The sequence below is a fragment of the Numida meleagris genome, chromosome 4, assembly GCF_002078875.1.
Source record: "Numida meleagris isolate 19003 breed g44 Domestic line chromosome 4, NumMel1.0, whole genome shotgun sequence".
NCBI classification, from domain to species: Eukaryota; Metazoa; Chordata; class Aves; order Galliformes; family Numididae; genus Numida; species Numida meleagris.
In genome coordinates, this window is record NC_034412.1 from 69,789,033 (window position 1) to 69,810,103 (window position 21,071).

Consider the following 21,071-nt stretch of genomic DNA (forward strand, 5'->3'; position numbering starts at 1 on the left):
CCTAAGAGGAGGAGGCAATAGTACTAGAAAGTGAAAGTTTTGAATTTACTATTCATGGAGTTAATAAATAAAGCCCCCCAAAGACTGAAAGCTGGATACTAAAAAACACAGCCTTGTTCTCCCAAACTGCAAGTGACAGCCAGATTTATGATAAAGGAGCTGGATAAAATCACCATCTTGGCAGGGAGCAATCTGAATTTTAAAATCTAATTTTGGTTCTTTTTTTCTGGTGTAACATGTGAGCCACAAATCAGTGAATCCTTCAGAAAAGGTGATTAGCAAATTACACCCTACGAGAGACTCGGACTTAACCCATGTGCCATGAGAAACACTGCTCCACCAAAGCTGCAGCAGTACTCAAGAACTGAACAAAATACACGCACCTCAAGCCTCACGATGGGAAGTTTCACATCATCTTCTTAATTTAGGCACACACAGTGCTACCCACGTAGATCTGTGTGTCTATATGTATGCATATCGAAATCTGTACCTATATACACGTATAGGGAGCTATGCATAAGGCAGCAGCGGCTGCTCAGATGCACTGAGTGGCACTGCCCAGACACACGGGGACAATGCGGAGCCCTCGGGCGGGCGGCCCTGGGCTGCGCGGGGGCGGTGCTGGCGGCATCGGGCGTTAAGACCCGGGGCTGCAGCGGGCGGGGGAGGGAGCGCTGCGCCGGGAGAGCCGGAGAGATCCCCCGCGGGCCGCGAGCAGGGAAGTCAGGCACCTGGCGGCGGAGGACAGTAACACAGGACAGAAGGGGAAATCTCCGTCTCTCCCTCTCTCTCCTGCAAGAGATCCTCCTGTTTTCCTCCCAACTCTTTTAGCATAACCTTCGAAGAAGATCATCCTCTACAGACTTTCTTATCTTGTTATTTTTAAAAAAATATTATTATTGAGGGAATACCTTCAGCTGCAAAACAATATTGGAATCTATGCAGGACTTGGGGGGTTTTGTTATCTCGCCGGCGAAATCGTTCATCGCTGCTGCCTTGCTCTCGCAGGGTGCTCAATTGGCTACCGGAGTGGGCATGGCGAGAGCGGCTTTTCTCATACACTCTTCTTTTCAGTTTGAACACATTTCCTTGAAATTTGCTGCATGATGCCGTCCGAGGAAGCAGGATTTTTTCTCGGGATGCAGCGATTCGTCAGAATCTGAGCTTATTGCAGAAGGAAAAAAAACCCCAAATCTTCAACTGAGTGTTTTTTTTCCTGTCTCCTCCTTTCATTGCCAGAGGACGCGAATTTCTTCCACCGGGGACAGATCACCTGTCGCTTTAATCCTTAAGGGAGTGTTTTTTTTTTTTTTTTTTTTTTTTTCTTACGGAAAAAAAAAAAAGTGAATTATTTTATTTATTTATTTTAACCGGTGGAGGCGTGATCGCGGAGAATGAGACTGAGGGGAACTGCCGGGCTTTGGAGGACAAGGCTGAGTTTAGGCTCGAAACTGAGAGACTAGATTAACCCCCCTCCTTTTTTATTTATTTTTTATTTTTTATTTTTTCTGGAGGGGGGCACAACTTCCCCTCTTCCCAACGCTCGCTCCCAGTTTCGCCTTATGGATAGACCAGGCAACCTAGCCACGGAGGAGCTCAAGGTAGGGTGGGTGCCCGCGGTCACGGTGCGGCTCGGACCCTCCGCCGGGGGCGGGCGCTGCGGGGATCCCGCAGCCCCGGGCGGGGGGCGCGGAGCCGGGGGCGGCGTGGGTAGCCCCGCGCGGCTTCCTCGGGCATCGTCATACGAATACGAATGATGGTGATGGTGGTGCTCTCGGCGTTGTATCAGAGCCAGGCGCAGCAGCAATCTCGCTTTGGGAGGAGGGGGTAGTGGAGCGGCGGGTTTCCCCGCAGAAGTTGCCTGCGAACCCTTTCTCGCCCCGGCATCTCTTCCTCTGCCTCCAGGAGCGAGGGGAACCCTCACGCTTTGCCCGCCCCCGGCACGGCGCCCGAGTTCCTCCCCATGCCCGGGTGGGAGCGGCGGGCCGCGGGCACGGAGCACCACATGGAACCCCGGCCCCAAACTTCACGCTAGAACAGGGCCGCCGCGAGAATTCCCCCCGGCCCGGCTCGGGCTCCCTCTCGGCAAAAAGAGCATGCCTGAAAGCGCTGAGCATGCTCCTTTGCCGTGATGGAAAGCCTGCCCGCACCTGCTGGTAGCCCCGAGCCCAGCTGGGCTAAACTAATAGTCATCATCGTAATTTTAAAACAACCTCTGTCCATCGATACGGGTTAAAGAGGGTGAGGAGCAGTCTGGAGTAGGGAGCAGCGGAGGTGTCGCTGCACGGCTGAGGAAGTGATGGAGAGGAAGACGGCCTTCTTCGGGACGCTCGGGCAGAGCCCCGGTTCCCCCCCCACTGAGCGGGGCTCTGCGCTGGGGAGGGAAACTGGGAAGCTCTAAAGTGGTGCTGTGGGCTCCCGTCTTGCTCCTACGAGGCAGATCTCAAAGCGCAGTGTGGCTATAAGATGAAATGGAACAACCCGAGCTCCTCACAAAGTCTCAGTGGCAACTACTATAAATCCTCTAAGAAAAACGTACAGCAGAAATAGAGTTGCTGGGGTGTTGGATGTGATGAGCTCAGGACGGAGGGGCAGTGGCAGAGGCTTTGCTGGAGGAGCAGTGGGCTCAGTGCTGCTTCCCGAGCTGCCCTGCCTCGGCCTGGCCGGGTTCCCGGGACAGCCCTCGGCCAGGGGGAGTAATTCTATTTTAGCGGATGGATTTTAAAGGTTCTTTACAGAAAATATATACATGCTAACTTTGCAGGAAGGCAAATACCCCTGGGAACGGGGTTGCTCTAGTCGAAGCGGCTTCCATTAATCTCACAGCCATCCGCGCTGCAATTAAGTCTCACGTTGCAGCGTGCACAGGCAGCTCGACCTTGAGCGAAGCAACATAGCCAGGAAGCGGTACTGCCTCCGAACATCAGCGCTTTAACTTTTTTTTTCTTTCTTGAGAAAAGTTTCAAAAATAGGCATTTCTATTAGGTGCTTTTGAAATCTGTGCAACTTTCTCGGACGACCCGCTTTTGCACAACGCTCCCCATGGCTCTCCCGAGTGTTGCTATTGCTGCGGTGCTGCTGTGGAGCGATTGCCGCCCAGAGGGAGCCGTGCCCGAATCCGCTCCGGGTGCCCGCGGCCGGTAGGGGGTAGTGCAGGGCCGGCGGGACCCGAGCATCCCTCCTCGAGCTGTCCCAGGCATTGGGGACCTACCCGAAATGCCACATTCCCACGAACAGGAATATAACGAGGGTAAAGGCCTTGGAAGACAATGCGCTCGGGAATGACCGCATTTCCCTGCTGGTCACCCTGCTGGGGTTGGGCACAATGAGGTGCAATGCCAACACTGCTCAAAGTTGTGAAAAGCTTTCCACCCAGTTCCCCTGAGACCAGCCGGGAATGAAGTCATTTCAGAGTTCTACTCCTTCCTTCTGGGACGGTGTAGTCCCCATGCTGTGATGTACAGTCAGCAGGCACCCAGGGCTGAGCTCCACCACGTTGTGCCACACAGAGGGCTCATAGGGAGAATGTCAGCTGCAGGAACAGGGTGTTCCAGAAGAACTTCGCCAAGAGTTGTGGCAACAGGCTACACAGTGTCTTTCAAAATAGTGGGTTTCCTCCATGTTTGCAAATAAGCATCAAAAAGAATAGCAAGAACTTCTCTACCACTACAAGTCAAATGTGTTGACTTTAATGATTATGTATAATATAGATATTGGAAGTATATGCTGTATGATATACGAAGATTTTGTAAGTCTCAAGTCAGACATTAAATTTCAGTTTGAAATGTGTGTATGTTTATTGTACTGATTGTAATGAATTCTGAATTTATATAGAATATATATAATGGCTGTATGTTTTGAAAGGCCATTTAGTGAAAAATTGAACAAGTGTCATGTGCGCAACACTTGCTAATGAGGATAAGTGTTCTCCTTACTAGTCCACACGTGAATTCCTGATGAAACAGATCAGTACCAAAAAGAGAGACTACTCTGTCTGAGATTTGGGGCTGTTCTGTTTTTCCTTTGATCCGTCTCATCTATCTTAGATATGTACATGAACTTCCCTACTACGTTTTATCAAAAGCCTCTAGGGCTTTTGTTTTAAAAGAGTAGGACTGAAAACAGACTACACAATTCTTCCATAGTTGGCTGTAGTCTGAGTTGTAGTGTCGTGCAGTATTTTCTCTCACCTAATGTAGTCAGTGCCTACGTTTTGAACACACATGAAACTGTATGGCTGTATGAGTGTATTATGTACTTCGTAGAGCTTTGGATTTTGTATATGTTGATAAATTTTGCAAATTAACTTATGCACTTGCATTTGTATTTAACTGCTTATATTGTCTGAGTTTACTTTCCGAAGCAGCATGGAGAGGCCTTTGTGTTTCCTGATGCTGTGCTGATTTGCAACTTTCATTGACAGCAAATAGGTCATTAGAAACTTTATCCTTTGTGTTTGTCCAGTTATTGTTTGACCTAAAATTCACCTAGTGTAACTCTCTTCCTTTTCTCTTATGTCTTTTTAGCAACCACAATTTCTATATGGTCCCAGATAGTAGGAAGTAGGGTTTCCTGTATCTGTGTCCCTGATACTTTTCTGGAGGAAAGTTGATTTGTAGTTGAGTGTATGATAACAGTGGCGTTCTTAGGATGGAATAAAACCCATCTTGGAATTCATCTCTTTCTATGTGAAATGCTGGTCCAGTGAGAATTTTTCATTGCAGTCCCAAGATATTATTTTAAATAGGGCGTTTAAATGTCTTGAAATTATAACTTTTAAAATGCAAAAACATTAAAACCTGTACACTAATTCTGAGTCATCTTGTGAAAATGAGCTGAATTTCTATATTCACTTAATGAGAGAATATCTGTAGTCTGTTTATTGTTCTACATTTCCTAGTGAAACAAAACTGTCTGCTTAACTTCTCCATTAAACTGAACACAAATAAGGTTTTGCAATGATAGTCATCCAATGCAATTTATGTAATTCATGAAGAAATTCAAACAGAGAAACCATAAGGGTTTAAACAAGAGATGATTCAATAGTTTTGTAGTCTTAAACATAACAATGTTGCAAATCCCTTCACTGTTCACTGTTTAAATCAAATGGGAGAGCTAATACTCAGAAGAATTCTGTAATTTTTTTTATTTTTTATGCTTCAAAGAGGGAGTCTGAGGAACTCATTTGCTTGGTGTGATGTGGGAGGACTTCTGATGAGCCTAGGTAGGAGGTTATATTTCTGTTTTAAGTTAGTCATTCCACTATTAAAAATATAGTACTCTATAACAATCAATATATTCTTAGCATTGTCTAACTCTTTAATTCATGTCTCTGTTTGAGACACAGACATCTTCATGAGAATATTAAAGCATTTGTCTTTTTAATTCAAATCCTTCCTTTCTCTACCTATATCCCTCCAAGAAATCATCATCTTTTACTGAACGGTCTATCAACAATACTCAGTAAAGACAATTTACCTTTGTATTCACAGCCAAATAGTTCAGTTTTTAAACCCTGCTTCATGAAAGGTAAAGACGAAATGGTTTTAAAGTGATGTACTTGCAAATTCTTTTTCTCTGTGTTCCTATTGTGGGATTTTTTCTCAGCCTCCCAGTATGTATAAAAACTAGACATGTAGTCCGGGAAGCTGGAGAGAATTCTGTGCATAAGATATAGTTGTTCAGTAGACATAGAAAACAATAGAAATAGAAAACTGCATAACAACATAGAAAACAGCAATGCTCTCAATATACATTTTAGAAAACATTTCCATGCTGTTGCTACTAAGAAACTGTACTAACCTGTGCCTGAGCTTTTTGACATCGGTCGTTACAGCTGTGCTAAGCTTAAAGCTCTTTAAATGGAAAATACATCAACATCCAAAGGCTTGGTTAAAAGGAGAAAAAGCACTCTATCTTCTTCTTCTCTGTGGTTTGGGGATAAATATTGCTGTGTCTTCCCCTGCCACTGTATTCTCCACATTAAAGAACAGATGTGAGAGATTTACATAAAGCTTAACAATTCTTTATTTTTCTTTCTGAAATGGAGGAGGTCAGTGTGTGATACTGCTGTAACATGGGTTGATTCTATAGATCTGAATTTAAGTCTTTGAGAGAATGTATACCTTATACTAGAGCCTCTCAAAGATAAATCACTGAAAATGTGTCCGGGAGACCCCGTCATACTTTTTTGGTATGTCCCTTAATCTTTTCATGACTGATGTTGCTTTCTCAAGTTCCTGAATAGGCTGTGGGCAAAACTATTTTTAAAGTGTTATGGCAAAAATGTCACTAAAGAGTTTTCCTGTGAAATCATTTCACCTAGCTCAATTTTATATAAACTTTATAAATCCGTGTCTAACCTAGTTGTTTCTGCATCCTCTAAGGATCTGGCATTACAAAGGACAAAAATAAGAACTCAAATACCAAAAAAAACCTGCACAATTATGCGTCACTCTTTTCTCACTTTTACATGGAAGTTTCAGGAGCCTCTTAATGGAGAAATCACCTTTGTTTTCTTCTCCATTCAAAAAAAGAATGGACAACATGGAAAACACCATTGTCCTTAGCTTGAAACACTGTACATTTAAAGTGCTTTCAGAAAACTACTTAATATCCTGCTGTATAGCGGTCTGCAGCCACACATTATGCCATTTTAAAGTGAGCATTACTTAACAGTCCAAGAATGAAGACTGACATTTATCTACTAAGCCATCAGAACTTTTGCTAATGCTAAGATATTACATTTGAACACATTCCACAACAAAGCCCTTTGTGAAGAAAGATGTTGTGAGCTTGCTATCCACGGGCACTGGCTTTGCTTTCCTCAGTACCTGTTGGCTAAGCCACAACAGTGGAAGAAATAAAATGTGAGGCTTTATTCTCTGTTAGCTGCATTACTGCAGCCACACAAGGCCAGATTATCTCTATTACTACGTCACGAGGGCAGATTTACAGGCATATTGAGAAAATCAAAGAAAGCTTGTGGTGCTCAACATGTTTGCTAAAAAGTATTGCTCTGTCCATTCCTCCCTTCTTACACCTCTAGATAGTAGAGTAAGGAAGGTTGCATGATTTAACTCCCAGAGATTGCTCTGCTTGAAAAGTGCTATGCAGGGACAGAGTACCTTTCTTCAATTTTAAATTAGTAGTGCTTTGTGAAATCAGTCTAGTTACATCAGCAGCAGTACAGCAGTGATACATCTCAAAATCACTGCCACAAGCAGTAAAATGGCTCAGGCATGAAAACCTGACCTTTAGCCATACTTCACTGTTTTATCAGCCCTCTTCAGTTCATCTGGGCAGCACGGTCTGGAATTTATAGGTTCTACCTTCCTGCTCCTACAGCTCTACAACAGACAAATTAGAATGTTAGTGAACAGAGGTAAACTGAAAAAACTTCTTCCTTTTCAGCTTATAAGAAGGTAATTTTGTACATTGAATAAAAAATATACCAATAAAAAATACAAATGATTTTGAATGTGTGCATTGTAAATGCATTGCTTGTTACAGTGTGATCCTGAGTAGAAGAATTTATAGTTACAGCATCATGGAGGCTGCATACAGCTTATTAGGCTTTATCATCTCTATCAGGGTGGAAAGTTTAGGTCATTGAACCAGATACACATAGGTATTTTTTATTATTTTCTCTTTGCAATATCAGTGTTCATGATAATTCTGCTTCTCAGTTATGTAGATCCTTTCCTACTCAAAATTGTCTTTAAGGCATTTTGAGTTGTTTTCAAGAAAGGGGAAAAATCCACATGCTTTGTATTTAACACAAGCAATGCAATCACCCCAATTCAGTAGATACATAGCACAACAGCTCATTAAAATCAGTGTAGATTTTAATTCATGAAAACTTCTACGGAAATTCAATTTAATTCAAAATAGCAAAATTATCTGAATAATTAGTACAATAATTAGTACTTGGAGCTAAGAAAAAAATACCATAAACCACTGAAATGACAGGTAACATTTTCTCCATCTGAGGTTATTCAGAAATACAAAATTATATTCTCTGTAGTAAAAGCTAGTCCACATGCACAAAGCACTCCATAAATGGCACTGCCTATTAGCTAGTTGAAGACGAGTGAATTAGCTGCTTTAGAGGAGGTTTTCATGTTTGCTCAACTTAGAAATGCATTTAACAGATCACTAACATAGACCAATCAAAACTAAAAGTAAAAAAAAATCGGTAGAGTCTATTCATCTGCCATGTATCTGATCATAGATCAACAGGCATGACAAAAGTTGAAAAGCAATTTAAAATTTCAGGAGTTCTTGACCTATAGTAAAGGAGGAAGAACGAAGCCTCAGAATCTGGGCTTCACTTTGCATTCAATTTAAAGCCTTATATTTAAAATGATGCTAGATTTGAACTCAGAAAGTTACCTAACCGTTGCATATCCACCATGTCCTGGGAAGGGTTCTGGCTGAGTGCCCTCTCTTCACTCTCTTTTCTGATTGCAGTTCTTGTGACTCTGGCATAAATGTGGTTTGACAGTAAGTAGCTTTGGAAGAAATCAAGCCAGTAACAGCCTCAGTATGAGAGCTTGAAGTCCTGTGTTTTCCAGGAATGGTCATCATTTCCTTTAGGAGGTGCTACAAGGAAGGTACCTGTGCTATACACAGAGCACCAACAGAGACTCCATTCTGGAAAACAGCCTTCAAAAACCCACTTCCTCCATCAGATATCAGCAGTCTGCAGATGCCTCAGTTTTCCCTAATAATGTTACCTTGGCACACTGATCGCATCCCACTAATGACTAACATTTGCTTGTTCCATCTGGATGGAGAAGAACATCTTATAATTTGTCCTGATTAGAAGCATTGAGATTCACCTTGCAGATATGTCAATTTCTCCAGAAGACGGTGATCCAAAGAAGGTACTCAAATTATGAATTCTTTGCAAGCATGAGTTCAGCACGCAATAGGAGGTGGATGGCTTTCACTTGACAAATGGCCTGGCAAGATGAAATAGCCAGGTCTTGCCTTTATTGGGAAAGAGTTTTTAATATTAACTTAAGCTAATTTTATTTCTTAATGGTAAAAGGTGGTCGTACCACGGCTTGTTTCTATTTTGAAGAAAAGCCAATTTTCTGCACTCAAAGTGATTGCTTGGACATCACGAGAGCATTTAAGAATGTGAATCTCAGTCTAATAGAGAGACTCCTGTCAAAGTTATAAGGATTCAGGAAATATGTAAAGTTTCAGTGTGAATATTTTTTCATTTGTGGTAATTTGTCTTGGCTAATTCAGAAGTCTCTCTACTGAGTAGGCTGGCTGTTGTAAATCCCATTCACTGGGTAATATATGTATGAGGAAAGAAGCTGAATGATCTATGTCTTAATGAACAGTAGAGTGCATTTCAGAATGTATTGCAGAGACTGGAAGTTTTCCCAGGAAAACTACTTGTCCTTAAAGCTGGTTTTCATGGCATTTTTTATTTAATTCAGCGGTTTGAAAATTAGCTGTGAATAATTGCAGAATAGGAGCCTGTCACTATAAAAATGCAGTCCTCCAAAGTGAAAAACATCCTGATCACCTATGAAGTTTAGAAGAGTTCAGTCAGAAAAAAACAAACAAACAAAAAACAAACAAAAAAAAACCTGAGATCCATCTGTGCTTTGTTTTGCTTGAGTCATCATCAACAGATGGCAAGTACTCTGTAGAAATCACTCAGCTGAATTACTACAGTTTGTAGGGTACCTAAGGCACCACCCTTAGTCCTAACATTGTACTATATACAAATTCTGTTTTCTTTGGAGGTTCAGGCAGCTACCAGCAGACAGGCTGGTGCATTATTATGCTTTCAGATACATAATGTTATGTAAATATTTGTAATAAATATCTTCCCTTTTATTTCTTCTGAAACAATGTGTTTCATTCCTCGCACAAGACTGCTGAGCTCTGTCAAACTTCAGAGGCTGTGGTTGCAAAAATATCCAGCAACAAGCTGGTATTGACTGTCACTTCTTGTAGGGCTCTGAAGTTGATGTTACTATTTCAGATAGATTCCTGTTCTGAAATATATGCTAGCTGCTCAATGACTTTGCAGTTGAGCAGACATGAGATGAATGCAAAAGCTCTCTATCATGTAGACTCATGTTCCCACTTAATCTTCACGCAGGGAAAAAAATATTATCCCATTTCATCAATTTTTTATTAGATTTTTCTGAAAAAATTGGCAAAAGAATATCGTTCTTCAGAGGCTAAAAACAAGTTAGTTAGCATGTGCCATTTCCCCAGTACTGGCGTTGACAGTCTCATTTCTGTAAGTAGATCTTGCTCTCAGGGTAGCTAGATACTATCTTTAAAATTGATCTCATACCTTCCTTCGCATGCCTCCCTCAACTCGTTATGAGATGCAAGTGAGTATGTGATTGGAAAATGATCTATTTGCCCAGAACAGACCTCTACCTAGTTAAGCTCCCTATTTCATTCAGCATTAATTTAGATGAGGTAGATAATATTCACTGTTCATGTAAATATGCCATCTACTCAGTCTACCGAGACCACATGCACTATTGCTTAATGAAATTACGGGTATGTGAGTAATGTCTCTGTGTCTCATCATAAAATCTCCATCATATTGCTGACAGTCATAAAACAGAAGACATCCTTTGCCAAGGTGCTGTCCGTCCTCTTGAACTTGGACTTTTCTAAGCCTTGATCAATGAAGGAATGCACCTAGTAGGCAGCAAACTGCAGCATGATGAACGGATCAAAGACAGAGTGCCTAGGAGAGCTGCACTGAAGCCTAGCACCTGCTGTGTCAAGAATTATAGATTATATTGGGTAAAATCCATTTCTGTTTTGAGCATATGCTGCTGCATCAGACTACAGAGCTATTATTTTGTAACAGACATGCATAGCTTGCCAATGAGGTTTTAGAATAGCCAAATGGAATGTGAAGATTTCAAGCGGGAAGGGAAGGCTGAATCAGAATGGTTGTACAGCTGTCTGTACTATTGTTCATGCTGTTGCATCACTGGGATATTTTGATTGTTCACAGATTTAGTGCTGTGTTTTGTATTTTTTTTTAAACCAAGTGTTTCATGCTAATATTACCACTCAGTGCAAATGTGTGTGGTGTGTGCAATACATAAATGCACATGAAAAAGTATTGGATGAAATTTATTTTTCTTAAGCACTGGAAAACTCAAATGATTACTCAGAAAATTTGTCGGAAATGTGTTTGTGGGCATTTGCTTTGGTGTAGGAGGTGATGAGAAAAAGACAAAAATTAGAGAACCTATGAAAGCAACTGATGGTGGATTGTCAATCTGAGTTAGGTGGTGGTAAAACATACTATCTCACTCTTCACATGCTAATTTGGTACGACATACTAATTTAGTATGTAATATGCTCTGTTGTTTTCTGATCTAAGTATAGGACCAAAACCCGCAAAAGAAGAGTATCAAACAGGTTATTTGACATTGTAAGGTGCAGAACTGTACACCTGCTGAAGGGAGCCTGCTTTGGCAGGGGAGTTGGACTTGATGATCTCTAGAGGTCCCTTCCAACCCTATAATTCTGTGATGTTATCTTAGTGAAAACTTGTCCTCTTCTGTTAAACAGGTGTATAGTTCTGCTCCTTACAATGTCAAATAATCTGTTTGATACACTTCTTTTCAAAAAAGGGCTATTGGTAGTAGAAGAAGCAAGCAGTTACAGATACCAACCTTGTTTCCATCTGTGGAGAAGATAGCCTGAGTCAGCTCTTAAAAATAAGAAGATAAATAAAATATATTTGTGTTATGATGCTGCTGTGTTTCTTCTTTAAAATCGAAGTCTACATAAGCTGTAGTTTTTATGACACTATTATCCCATCTTTCATAGTATATGTTCATAAAATAACTCATTTACATTTTAAACTATAGATATTTTAATAATTTATCAAAATGCAAAAACATTATATAACATTAAAATATAAACATCTCCTGCATCTTTACGTGATTCCCTCCAGATAGTCAGTGGTATGAAGAAGGGAACGGAAGAGGATGGCAGGATTTAAGACTACTGGAAGAAGGCAATAGAACAGCATGAACTAAATTAAGGTGCCTTCCATGTCTTACGCAAGTCAGTACAATACAGTTCTGTGCTTCTCTCTTACTGTTAGCTGACCTGCCAGCAAGTTGCACAGATTAACTTCTCCAGCAGTGATGAGTTGCCAGACATTTTAGTTTTTGGAGACACAAGCACTTTTAAACTAAGATCCAAGTTCGAGTGCAGCAGAATCAGCAGTAGTGCGGAGGTACCACTCCTCAAATTTCTTTTGCCACTCTTCAAATTATTCCAGAATTTGGCACAAGGATCATGGCATAGGGGCAGATGGTTGGTACGTAATTTACAACATATGAAGAAGAAGATTAATATGGAGGTTTTGTTTCTTTCTTTTTCTCTTTTTTTCACCTATTATTATTGTTAATTTTTGATATCAGGTTTAAATAAAGGTCTAAATTTGCCCTTTTTTTAATGGCAAAGTTCAAAAAATTGTGGAATTTCCACTCTTAAAAGATTGTTTTTCTATATTAGAAACTTAAATACCTATTTCTAGTCCAGTTTCCATTACTTTGCAGCAATTTAATGTTCACTCATATTTTTACCACAGTAACAGTGAAATAATTGTCCTTTGAGAAAGACTTTATCTGCAACAGATTTTAATGTAATCTTAGAGTGCAAAAATGAAGAAAGAAAACAGATTTAAACTTCTAAAACAACAATTTTTATTCTGCACACAGCAATTACTTATGCTGTCAGCAGGAATAAAGTTTACAGCTGTAGGAAAGTTGTGAAAAGACAAATGTGTTCCTGTAAAATGCCTTGTCAACTGGAAGCGAAGGAGACCACACCTTTAGAGAACCACCAACCTTGGTAAGGTTTCTGTCCTAAGCACCTCACCTGCTCAGAATTTGTTACAAAAATGTGATTTTAATCAAGAAAATGAAATGCAGCACTCCTATGTGGCAAATAAATTCTGCTTATTGACTTTCTGAGCTGGGGCCCTCAGCCAGTTTATGTGGGAGATGGCTGTTCATCTCCCAGTGAACTGAGAGATGCCTGTATCCAAAGCCAAATTGGGATTAATGTGGATGTCTTTGTGATCATTATTATACTTCATCAAAATTAACCCTTATCTTATTGGTGCAAGTTGTATCACAATTAAGTGTAATGAAAAACACAATTCTTGTTTTTCATTAAAAAAATACCTTGTGTGAACCTTTCGAGAGGAGACAGGAGGAGCTATTACCTGAACTGCTCAAATTATTATATTTTAATGAAGAACCAATTAAAACAGCTTTTTCCCAGAAAAAGAACAGAGTTTTATAATATATCTTTTAAAAAGAGTTAAAATTGTATTGCATCCCTCACAGTCAGGATCAAACTGATGAGTAGTTTGCTTTGTTGGTACCTTCTGAAAAAATAAACAAACAAATGAAAAGCCCAAAGCTCACAGGCCAGGGCTAAGAATGAGATGGCAATGCTGTTTACCAGGATAAATCTGGAACTACTAATAGAATTTCAATACCAAAGGTTAATAATATCATCATCACCAGCTCTTGAAAGAGACCTGACTGCCTAAAGGCAACTTAATTTTAAACACTGAGACAAGTCAATCAGGATACACCTAAAAATATGCATCAAGGGATGCAGTTTGCATACATTACAGCCTTGGTTTTTCTTTCTAACCTGTGAGATCTTGAATTCTTTTGTTCCCTTATTCAAGAATGGGAGAATGCTGGTACACATACTTCCCTGCAGGGCATGCTCACTGGGTGGCTGGTCACTGAGTAGAGAGTTTCTAGGGGAAGGGCAGGGCTCAGGCAAATAGTGTTTCACTCAAAATTCTGCTCTTCCCATGCTGGTGTTAAAGCATCTCCCTCACTAGGAAATTTGTTCAGTGATGGGGGATGCTGATGAGCTGAAAATGGAAATGTGAACTCAGCCAACGTACATTGACTATGGCTGGATTAGAATGTGGACCCATTTTCTCATTTATATGTTTTACATTATCAGAAGTGATAGCCTGTAACATTTAAAGTGGTTAAAGGCAAAGTGGAAAGGAAAATACATTGACGTCAGTAATGCCTTCTCAGTGCTCTTGGGAGTAGTACACTGGATCATGAGTAAATAGATATTTCTGACCAGGTGCCAACAGTTTTGGCAAGGCTATGTGAAAGATTATATCTATGCAATTTAACTTCTTTTAAAATATATATTTTTAGAAAACAACTATCACAAGCTCCAAGTGTATTTTTCACTGTGTTTGGAACCCAAACAGTGTCAGTGATACAGGCAGAAATCTGCTTTCACTTGACATGTTTACACTTTTTCCTCTGAATGTTCTATGATCAGGTTTATTATGTGAATAAATATCCACATATGCTGGTAGAGGAGATATTTCTGTTAATGGTCATAGGGGTAAATTAAGAAAGGTATCTTAGTAGTAGTCATCTGCTTTAATGGTCAGCCTCAAAAAGAAAATAGCTCCATACATTTCGAGTCTTTCGGAAGAATAACATTTATGGCCAATAATATAGTTACCCATTGACTACTGGAAAGCATTACAGCAAACCTGATTTTAGGTGTGATGTACAAAATAATGAATTCAAGAACGCTGTAGCTTTATTGAGGGCATTGCTCTCAAAACTTTTCTGAACAGTCATTTTTAAAGCTTATCTCTAGCTAAGTCCAGTAATTAATACTGCAGCAAAATATCAGCGAAGAAAAATAGTTGGTAGCAAAAGACTTTATCCATTTTATCAGTCCTGAGGCTTCTTCCAGCTTTTCTGTGTGTGAGTTGTACCTCTCCCAGAAGGAGCAGCATGGAAGAAGCAGACCTATGTGCAGTGACTATCAGCTGGGTGTTATCTCCACTGTGAACAAGGCTGTGGTAAACTGTTGCACCTTAGAGGTCGTCTTATCCTCTGTGGCTCTATGAGTCAGTGGCTGCCTTTCCCATTTTCTGCCCGGGTCCCTGCACCACTGAGGCTTCTTTTGCACATAAATTGACATGAAAGTTAATACATTGCAACACATTTTTAGGACATTTAACATTTGCTTCTGGGAAGGACTTTTGCTTCCTACCCTTTCTATAGAAGACAAGATCTGCATGAAACCTCTGCTATATCTGCGTGATTGGAAAGAAAGATCATGTGCTGTTTTATAAATACATAAGCATAAAAAGACTCTTCCAAAAACTCACTGCTGATATGGATAGAGAGAACTGAACATAGTAAGCACAATACATGATCTTCGATTCTGTTTATTTTTATTTTCCATTTTTCCTTTTTACCTTTTTCTGAGTTAGCCTTGTGGCCTTTTCTGAAAAACACTTGTCTCTAAGAAAAACATTTTTGCTGGCCAGTTTGCTCCTATCTTGAACTCTATCAGCTGAACCAAAGCTACCTAAGCCACCTGTCTCTTTGAATCTTGCTCTTCTCCCACTGTAATTCTTCAACCCTTTTATAAATAGTATGTGTGTTAAAAGCTGTGCATATGTACATATAGAGCCATATGTTTGTACAGCTTTTATGGGCCTGTGTAGATTTTATTTTTTTCTTATTTTTAGAATTTTTAAACTTCTTTTTAACAACATTGCTTTAAAAAGTATGTTATTGTAGAATTAGTCTCTGTTGGTTTATGTTTTATTTTATAAGAACTCATCAGAGAAATTTCATTAATTTCAGTAAAATGTGTAAAACGTTGCTGAGAGATTTAGAAATGAAAATATGAACTCAGCATTGTGAAAAGATTGCAACAGAAGAAACGTTCATGTAATAGGTGGAAAAGCTTTCTGGCCATGGGTGGAGAGGTAGGCAACAGATTTGTGCTCTCTGACCTTGTTGCCGTCTCATTGCTTTTTGTACTGCAGTTTTATTAACCACAGCAGAAGTTCAATCAACATGTAGAAGCAAGGCAGTGTGTGGGTCTAATTACTGCAGCAGTGTGTGTGTGCTTGATGATGGGCATTTTGTAGCTGAGGGTGTGACACCAAAGACAATAGGCATCAAAATGTGAAGCTCTCCATGATAATTGGCAAGGACACCTCAGTATTCCGCAACTGCTGTAGCAATTAATCATTGTGAGGATCTTTTGAGTATTTTTTCTGAAGAGGCAGAGGGCACAGTTTCACATCCACCCTTAGCAAGGTCATGGAAAATTGGTATATATGGACTCCAATTCCCAATGACCTTGCTAAGAAGACTCAGCCACCTTCCCTTGCTGCAGTCTTCAACTCAGAAGACCAAGCACAATCTTATATTTTACAGCTCATCAGTACTTGTAGGAAATGGAAGCATATGGAGGCTAGTCATAAGAATAAGGGGCAGTGCTATAGATTTTGCAGCCGTCATCAAAAATATTCTTCCTTTGTTTGCCCTGAGCAACTTGCAATCTGTAATTCACAGAACAGAGATTTTATCCCTCGCCAGCTTCCAGCAAGGAAAACAAGTGTCCTACTTCAGCGAGTGAATCCATCCATGCTTGTGATACACACAGTAGCTATGCGTGAGAATTATACCAACAATTACTTTTTAGGAATGCTCTGCATGCAGATGCCACATGGAGCATTGAAAATGTATCACATAGTTATGGGAAACCAATAGGAATCTTTCTGCGAGTGAAATAATTATATTTTAGCCATACTGGAACCAGACAATCTGGCTAGCTCTAACTCTTTATTCACATGTAAAATGATCATTTATGCATTGTGTAGTACCCTTGTCCAAATAATTGTGCTGCAATATTGTGTGAAAGTTTTCATACAGCTCTGTAATAGCCATACTGCTGGATGACAGCAGCATCATTAGTAGCCTGTGTAAGTATTTCTAATCATTCAAATTCACCTTTTATTCTATGCTAATGAATCACATGGTTTTCATCTTCCACGTATTTCAGTGGAAATTAACTATACTTGAAATTCTTCCCAAGCCCTGTCAGCTCTTCCCATAAAGCCACACTTTCTCAGCAGAGAGAGCTGGATAATTTAATGTGGGTGTAGAGAGTAAGGGAATCTCACTGTTCCAAGGCCTACAACTGGATAAGGCTTTTGGTGGTTTAAGGGAGAACCGTAACACGGGAAAGCTTGTAGTTCAGGGTCTTTTTATTTGGTGAGGGATGGATAAGACAACCTGTGGCAGCTCTCAGATCTCTGTTGTGCCCATTTAACATAGTTTTGGAGTGGTCCTTCACCAAAGATTCTTAAAACAATTTTAGCATAAAATCCTCAGGAGGTAACTGAATAAAAGAGAGAATACATATAATCAGCACCACTCCTCCTTTGATGTCAGTCAAAGATAAGATCTCTAAATAGTTGTCATGTCTTTATTTGGTATTCCTGAGCACCATCCTCCAGTGACCCATTATTCATCAGATTTATTATGTCTGTTTTTGTGTTCTTAAATAACAGAACAATTTTCTTCTAATGCCTGCATTAGCACAAGTAGCTTGGGACAGGAGCATCTTGAAAAATACCCTCCAGTGAAAGTCTGAATGAGCTTGTTTAATTTAACAAACAAACAAACAAACAAAAAGGAGACCTGTCTTGATAGAATGAAGAGTCACTTCAGCATATTAAAAGAGAAGGGCGTAGTAATATGTGCCCAGAGCGTGGACTTAAACATATCCCTATCAGGCACTCAAATTTATAAAAGGGAGCACAATTAGCAGCTAGACTAGACTTAATAAGGAAAGAGATGAATTGTCAGTCCCTCGATGTTTAGAGGTTGAGACTGAATTCCTTTCAAGAAGACATGCCTAAGGCAACCATAAATTATGCTTTAGTCTAATTTATGTTACAAGCTTAATATGAGTAAATAAAGCAAACAGGTGAAATAAACACATGACACTGAGAATAATACAGTTGTTCCTTAAGCCATTGAATATCTGGAATAATGGAATGGTCGGAAAGTCTCTGATTTAAGCATTGACAAAGTAAAGCAAGTAAGTGCCATTATTACATTTTCAAATGAGCAGTGGAAAGTTGTGGAGAGTAACTAATTTTCTCACTTTTTATTTTGGCTAATGTTTTTTTGGAAAAGATATATAGCCTTTCTGAAAGTAGTGTAGCTATCTCTAAATCACCTGAATAAATGTATGATAGCACCTTTCTCAAGTGTGTGTGTAGCATACAACCACAGTTTGAAATTGGTTGCATTCATTCTGAATTCTAATTTCTTGCTGACTTTTTCAAAATAATTTAGTAACACAAAGAGTTCAAACTCTCTGTCAAAAAGTCAAAGTATTGTTAATTTGAAAAATCAATCCCTCCGGCCTTCGAGAACCTGATAGGAAGTATTTCCAAATGTTTCATGGGTCACTGAATGTCAATGGCTGCCATTCTTAACTCATGGAGGAGTTCAGTGACATGCCTTTGCTCCATATGCACTTCCATGTTAGATACCATTCTGTCAAACAGCCCCTCTGCTGACACCTCTCATACAGCAACAAATAACAGAGCACTGGTGGCAACGTTCAACCCCTACTTCCATACCACCAACATCCTTCTCTGATGTTGTGGGCCAACTTAAATAATAGGAGGCATTAATTTTGGAACAGCTCTCGTAATTGCATTTTAGGCAGAAATTCAGAGCACTACATTTTCTGCCAGAAAGTAAAATTTAAGAGTTGTAATGTATTCTCCAATTAAAAATATCATGCACAGCAGTGATTTTATTACTCATTTATTATCTGGACCATTGAACTTATCTGATGAAAAGCAACATTCTCAGGAGCACAAGTGAAGAGGTTCCCAATCTGTTTTTATAAACAAATAATTTCCAGTAAAAAGGACAATCCATTATTTTGTTTGAAAAATAAGGAATGACTATGGCTTACTGTATGGTTATCGTTAAGAACTTAGCTAAATGTTGGTTATATTTCTTGTCTGAAGGAAAGTACAGGATTACTCTCATGAGCTTTTATTTTTTGTGTGTATATTTGGTAAATGTGTAATATTTTGTAATGTTAAATAAACAGGAGAATAAAAAACAAAATAAACTCCATCTATAAAAACTTACAATTTTTAACAGTCAGAATAAAGTTGATTTTTAATCACCTGATAAAGCTTACAAATCAGAAACAGTAGCCGCATATTTACTTTGCACCAAGCCTACAAGTGTAAACTTCTGTTTTGTGTGTATTACAAGTATTCATCCTAGTCAGTAATGAATACAGTCAAGCTGTTACAGACTTGGGCAGCAGAGACTTGGCTCCGAAGCTCAGACTGTAGCAGCTGACCCAGGTGAGCTCAACAGGTCCCATATTAAGTTCTCTGTTGATGGCCTAAAAGTACACATTGTGTGCTCATTATTTTGCACGGTAGAATACAGTGGAAAATAATATGAAATGTAGAGTATATAGTGTATAAAACAATCTACTTTCAAAAAAATTGTCCACTTCTCAATTGTATTAATTATGTGGCCTGATGAAGGATAATCGGCTGTCCTTAAACACTTATGTTAACCAGCACTACTGCTTAAACTGTGTGTTTGCTCTCCAAAGCCCTGAAACCAAGAACTCAAAAATCTCTTTGTGTTAGTAAACATGCAGCCCATTTTTAGTTTCTTAGTATACTGGCATAGCACAAAAAAAAAAAAAAAAAAAAAAGGTGATTTTGGACAAAACATTTGGAAATTTGAACCTGAGTCCTAGAATTGCTCTAGTGGCACCTCAGTTATAATCTTTCTTGTGTAGGTCTCCAGATACTGTAGCACCTAGTGGTTTACTAGGATTAGAACAACACTAAATGTTTTCAAATCTCTTTGTTTTGGAAAATAACATTATTTTTATTCTTGTAAAAATATCTGCTCAATTCATTTTTCTTCCTATTGCTGTTGCGATGTGAATGATATTTTCTACAGCGTGCTACTTCTACACTTGATTTTTATAATATAACCAAATTTATAAAGATGTTATGCAGCTGAATTCTAATTTTGATTCCGTCTAGCTGAAACCAGTGCAAGCTTCAAACTAATTCTTGCAGACAGATTCATGGTAAGGCATGGTGTTCAACAAACGTAGCATAAAATGTAAGGATTAGGTAGACAAAGCTCAAAGGTAAATTTGGTGTTCCACTCTGCTGACAGCACTTGCTTATTTGTCATAACACTCTGAGCTGTTACAGTTCAATAATTCTCTTTAACACCTCAAAATACATCTGAAGTATTATAGAGTTTCTATGTTTTCTATCAAACACAATACAGTACTTAGTTTGCCCTTTTTATTTGCTGAGTGCTATATTCCAAAGAAGTAATAAGAAACAGAGAGAAGATTGCCCGAAACCTGTGATATAGTTATGGCCTGTAAGTGCTTTTTTTTTTTCTCAGCATGAGGGTTTGTTAATTCGCATATTAATTGGTGTACACTTATCATCACTTTGTCATTAGGAATCCAGTCACTGCATTAAGGCAGCCAGTTATAAAAGATTACATACATACATGTGTAGAATTGTAAAATTTTTTATAGCTTGTATGCTAATAAAATTACATAAGAAACTGGTGTACATATCTCTTAAATCCACTACTAAATACAGCTTTGCCTTCAGAGAAAACCAGATTAAGTCATTTGGTGCTGTCTAACACTGGGCCACAAATAGCAATATTTTCTTTGATAGTAAAGTAGCGTAATCCGTTAATCCTTATGCAAAATGTAAATGTTTATATTAGACAATTAGAACAAGGATTTTTTTTTTGTTCTTTTTCTCTCAACATACACCTGATTTATTACTCAATAACATTTTGTCTTTCCTCTTTTTCCTTCTGCGCTGTAACTCTGCTGCTTTAAAATCTAGATGTGCGTTCTAGAAGATACTAGGGAAAAAGTGGTAAGAGATCTTAAGCAAGTGTTTGCCACTTTTAGATTTGAATTTTTCTATTTTGGATTTTTCTAAAAAAGTAGCTAGTTTAATATTATCCTTTTTGACTAGGAGCCAAAATATGTTAATTGTAACTATATCTACATTATGCCCCCCAAAATGCAGAGCTGTGGTGGAAACTAATATCTCTGTTTAGAAAAGTGAAAAATTCATGCATGATACTTAGCAAACCAAAGGAAGCCAAGGACAA

The 21,071-nt window shown here is 39.2% G+C and overlaps 1 protein-coding gene across 7 annotated transcripts in view; it reads left to right on the forward strand.

Annotated features, from left to right (window-relative positions):
• Window positions 1,325–21,071, forward strand: part of SGCZ (sarcoglycan zeta) — a 389,479-nt gene continuing 369,732 nt past the window's right edge. For 3 of the 7 annotated variants that reach the window (XR_002438279.1, XM_021395711.1, XM_021395712.1), the window contains exon 1: window positions 1,332–1,601. Coding sequence is in view for 6 of the 7 variants with exons in the window: in XM_021395711.1 (XP_021251386.1) it covers window positions 1,563–1,601 (39 nt within the window). In the remaining variant the exon portion in view is untranslated. Of the gene's footprint in view, window positions 1,602–21,071 lie in introns of all 7 variants that reach the window. The other 4 variants (XM_021395716.1, XM_021395714.1, XM_021395713.1 and 1 more) reach the window with 4 other exon arrangements.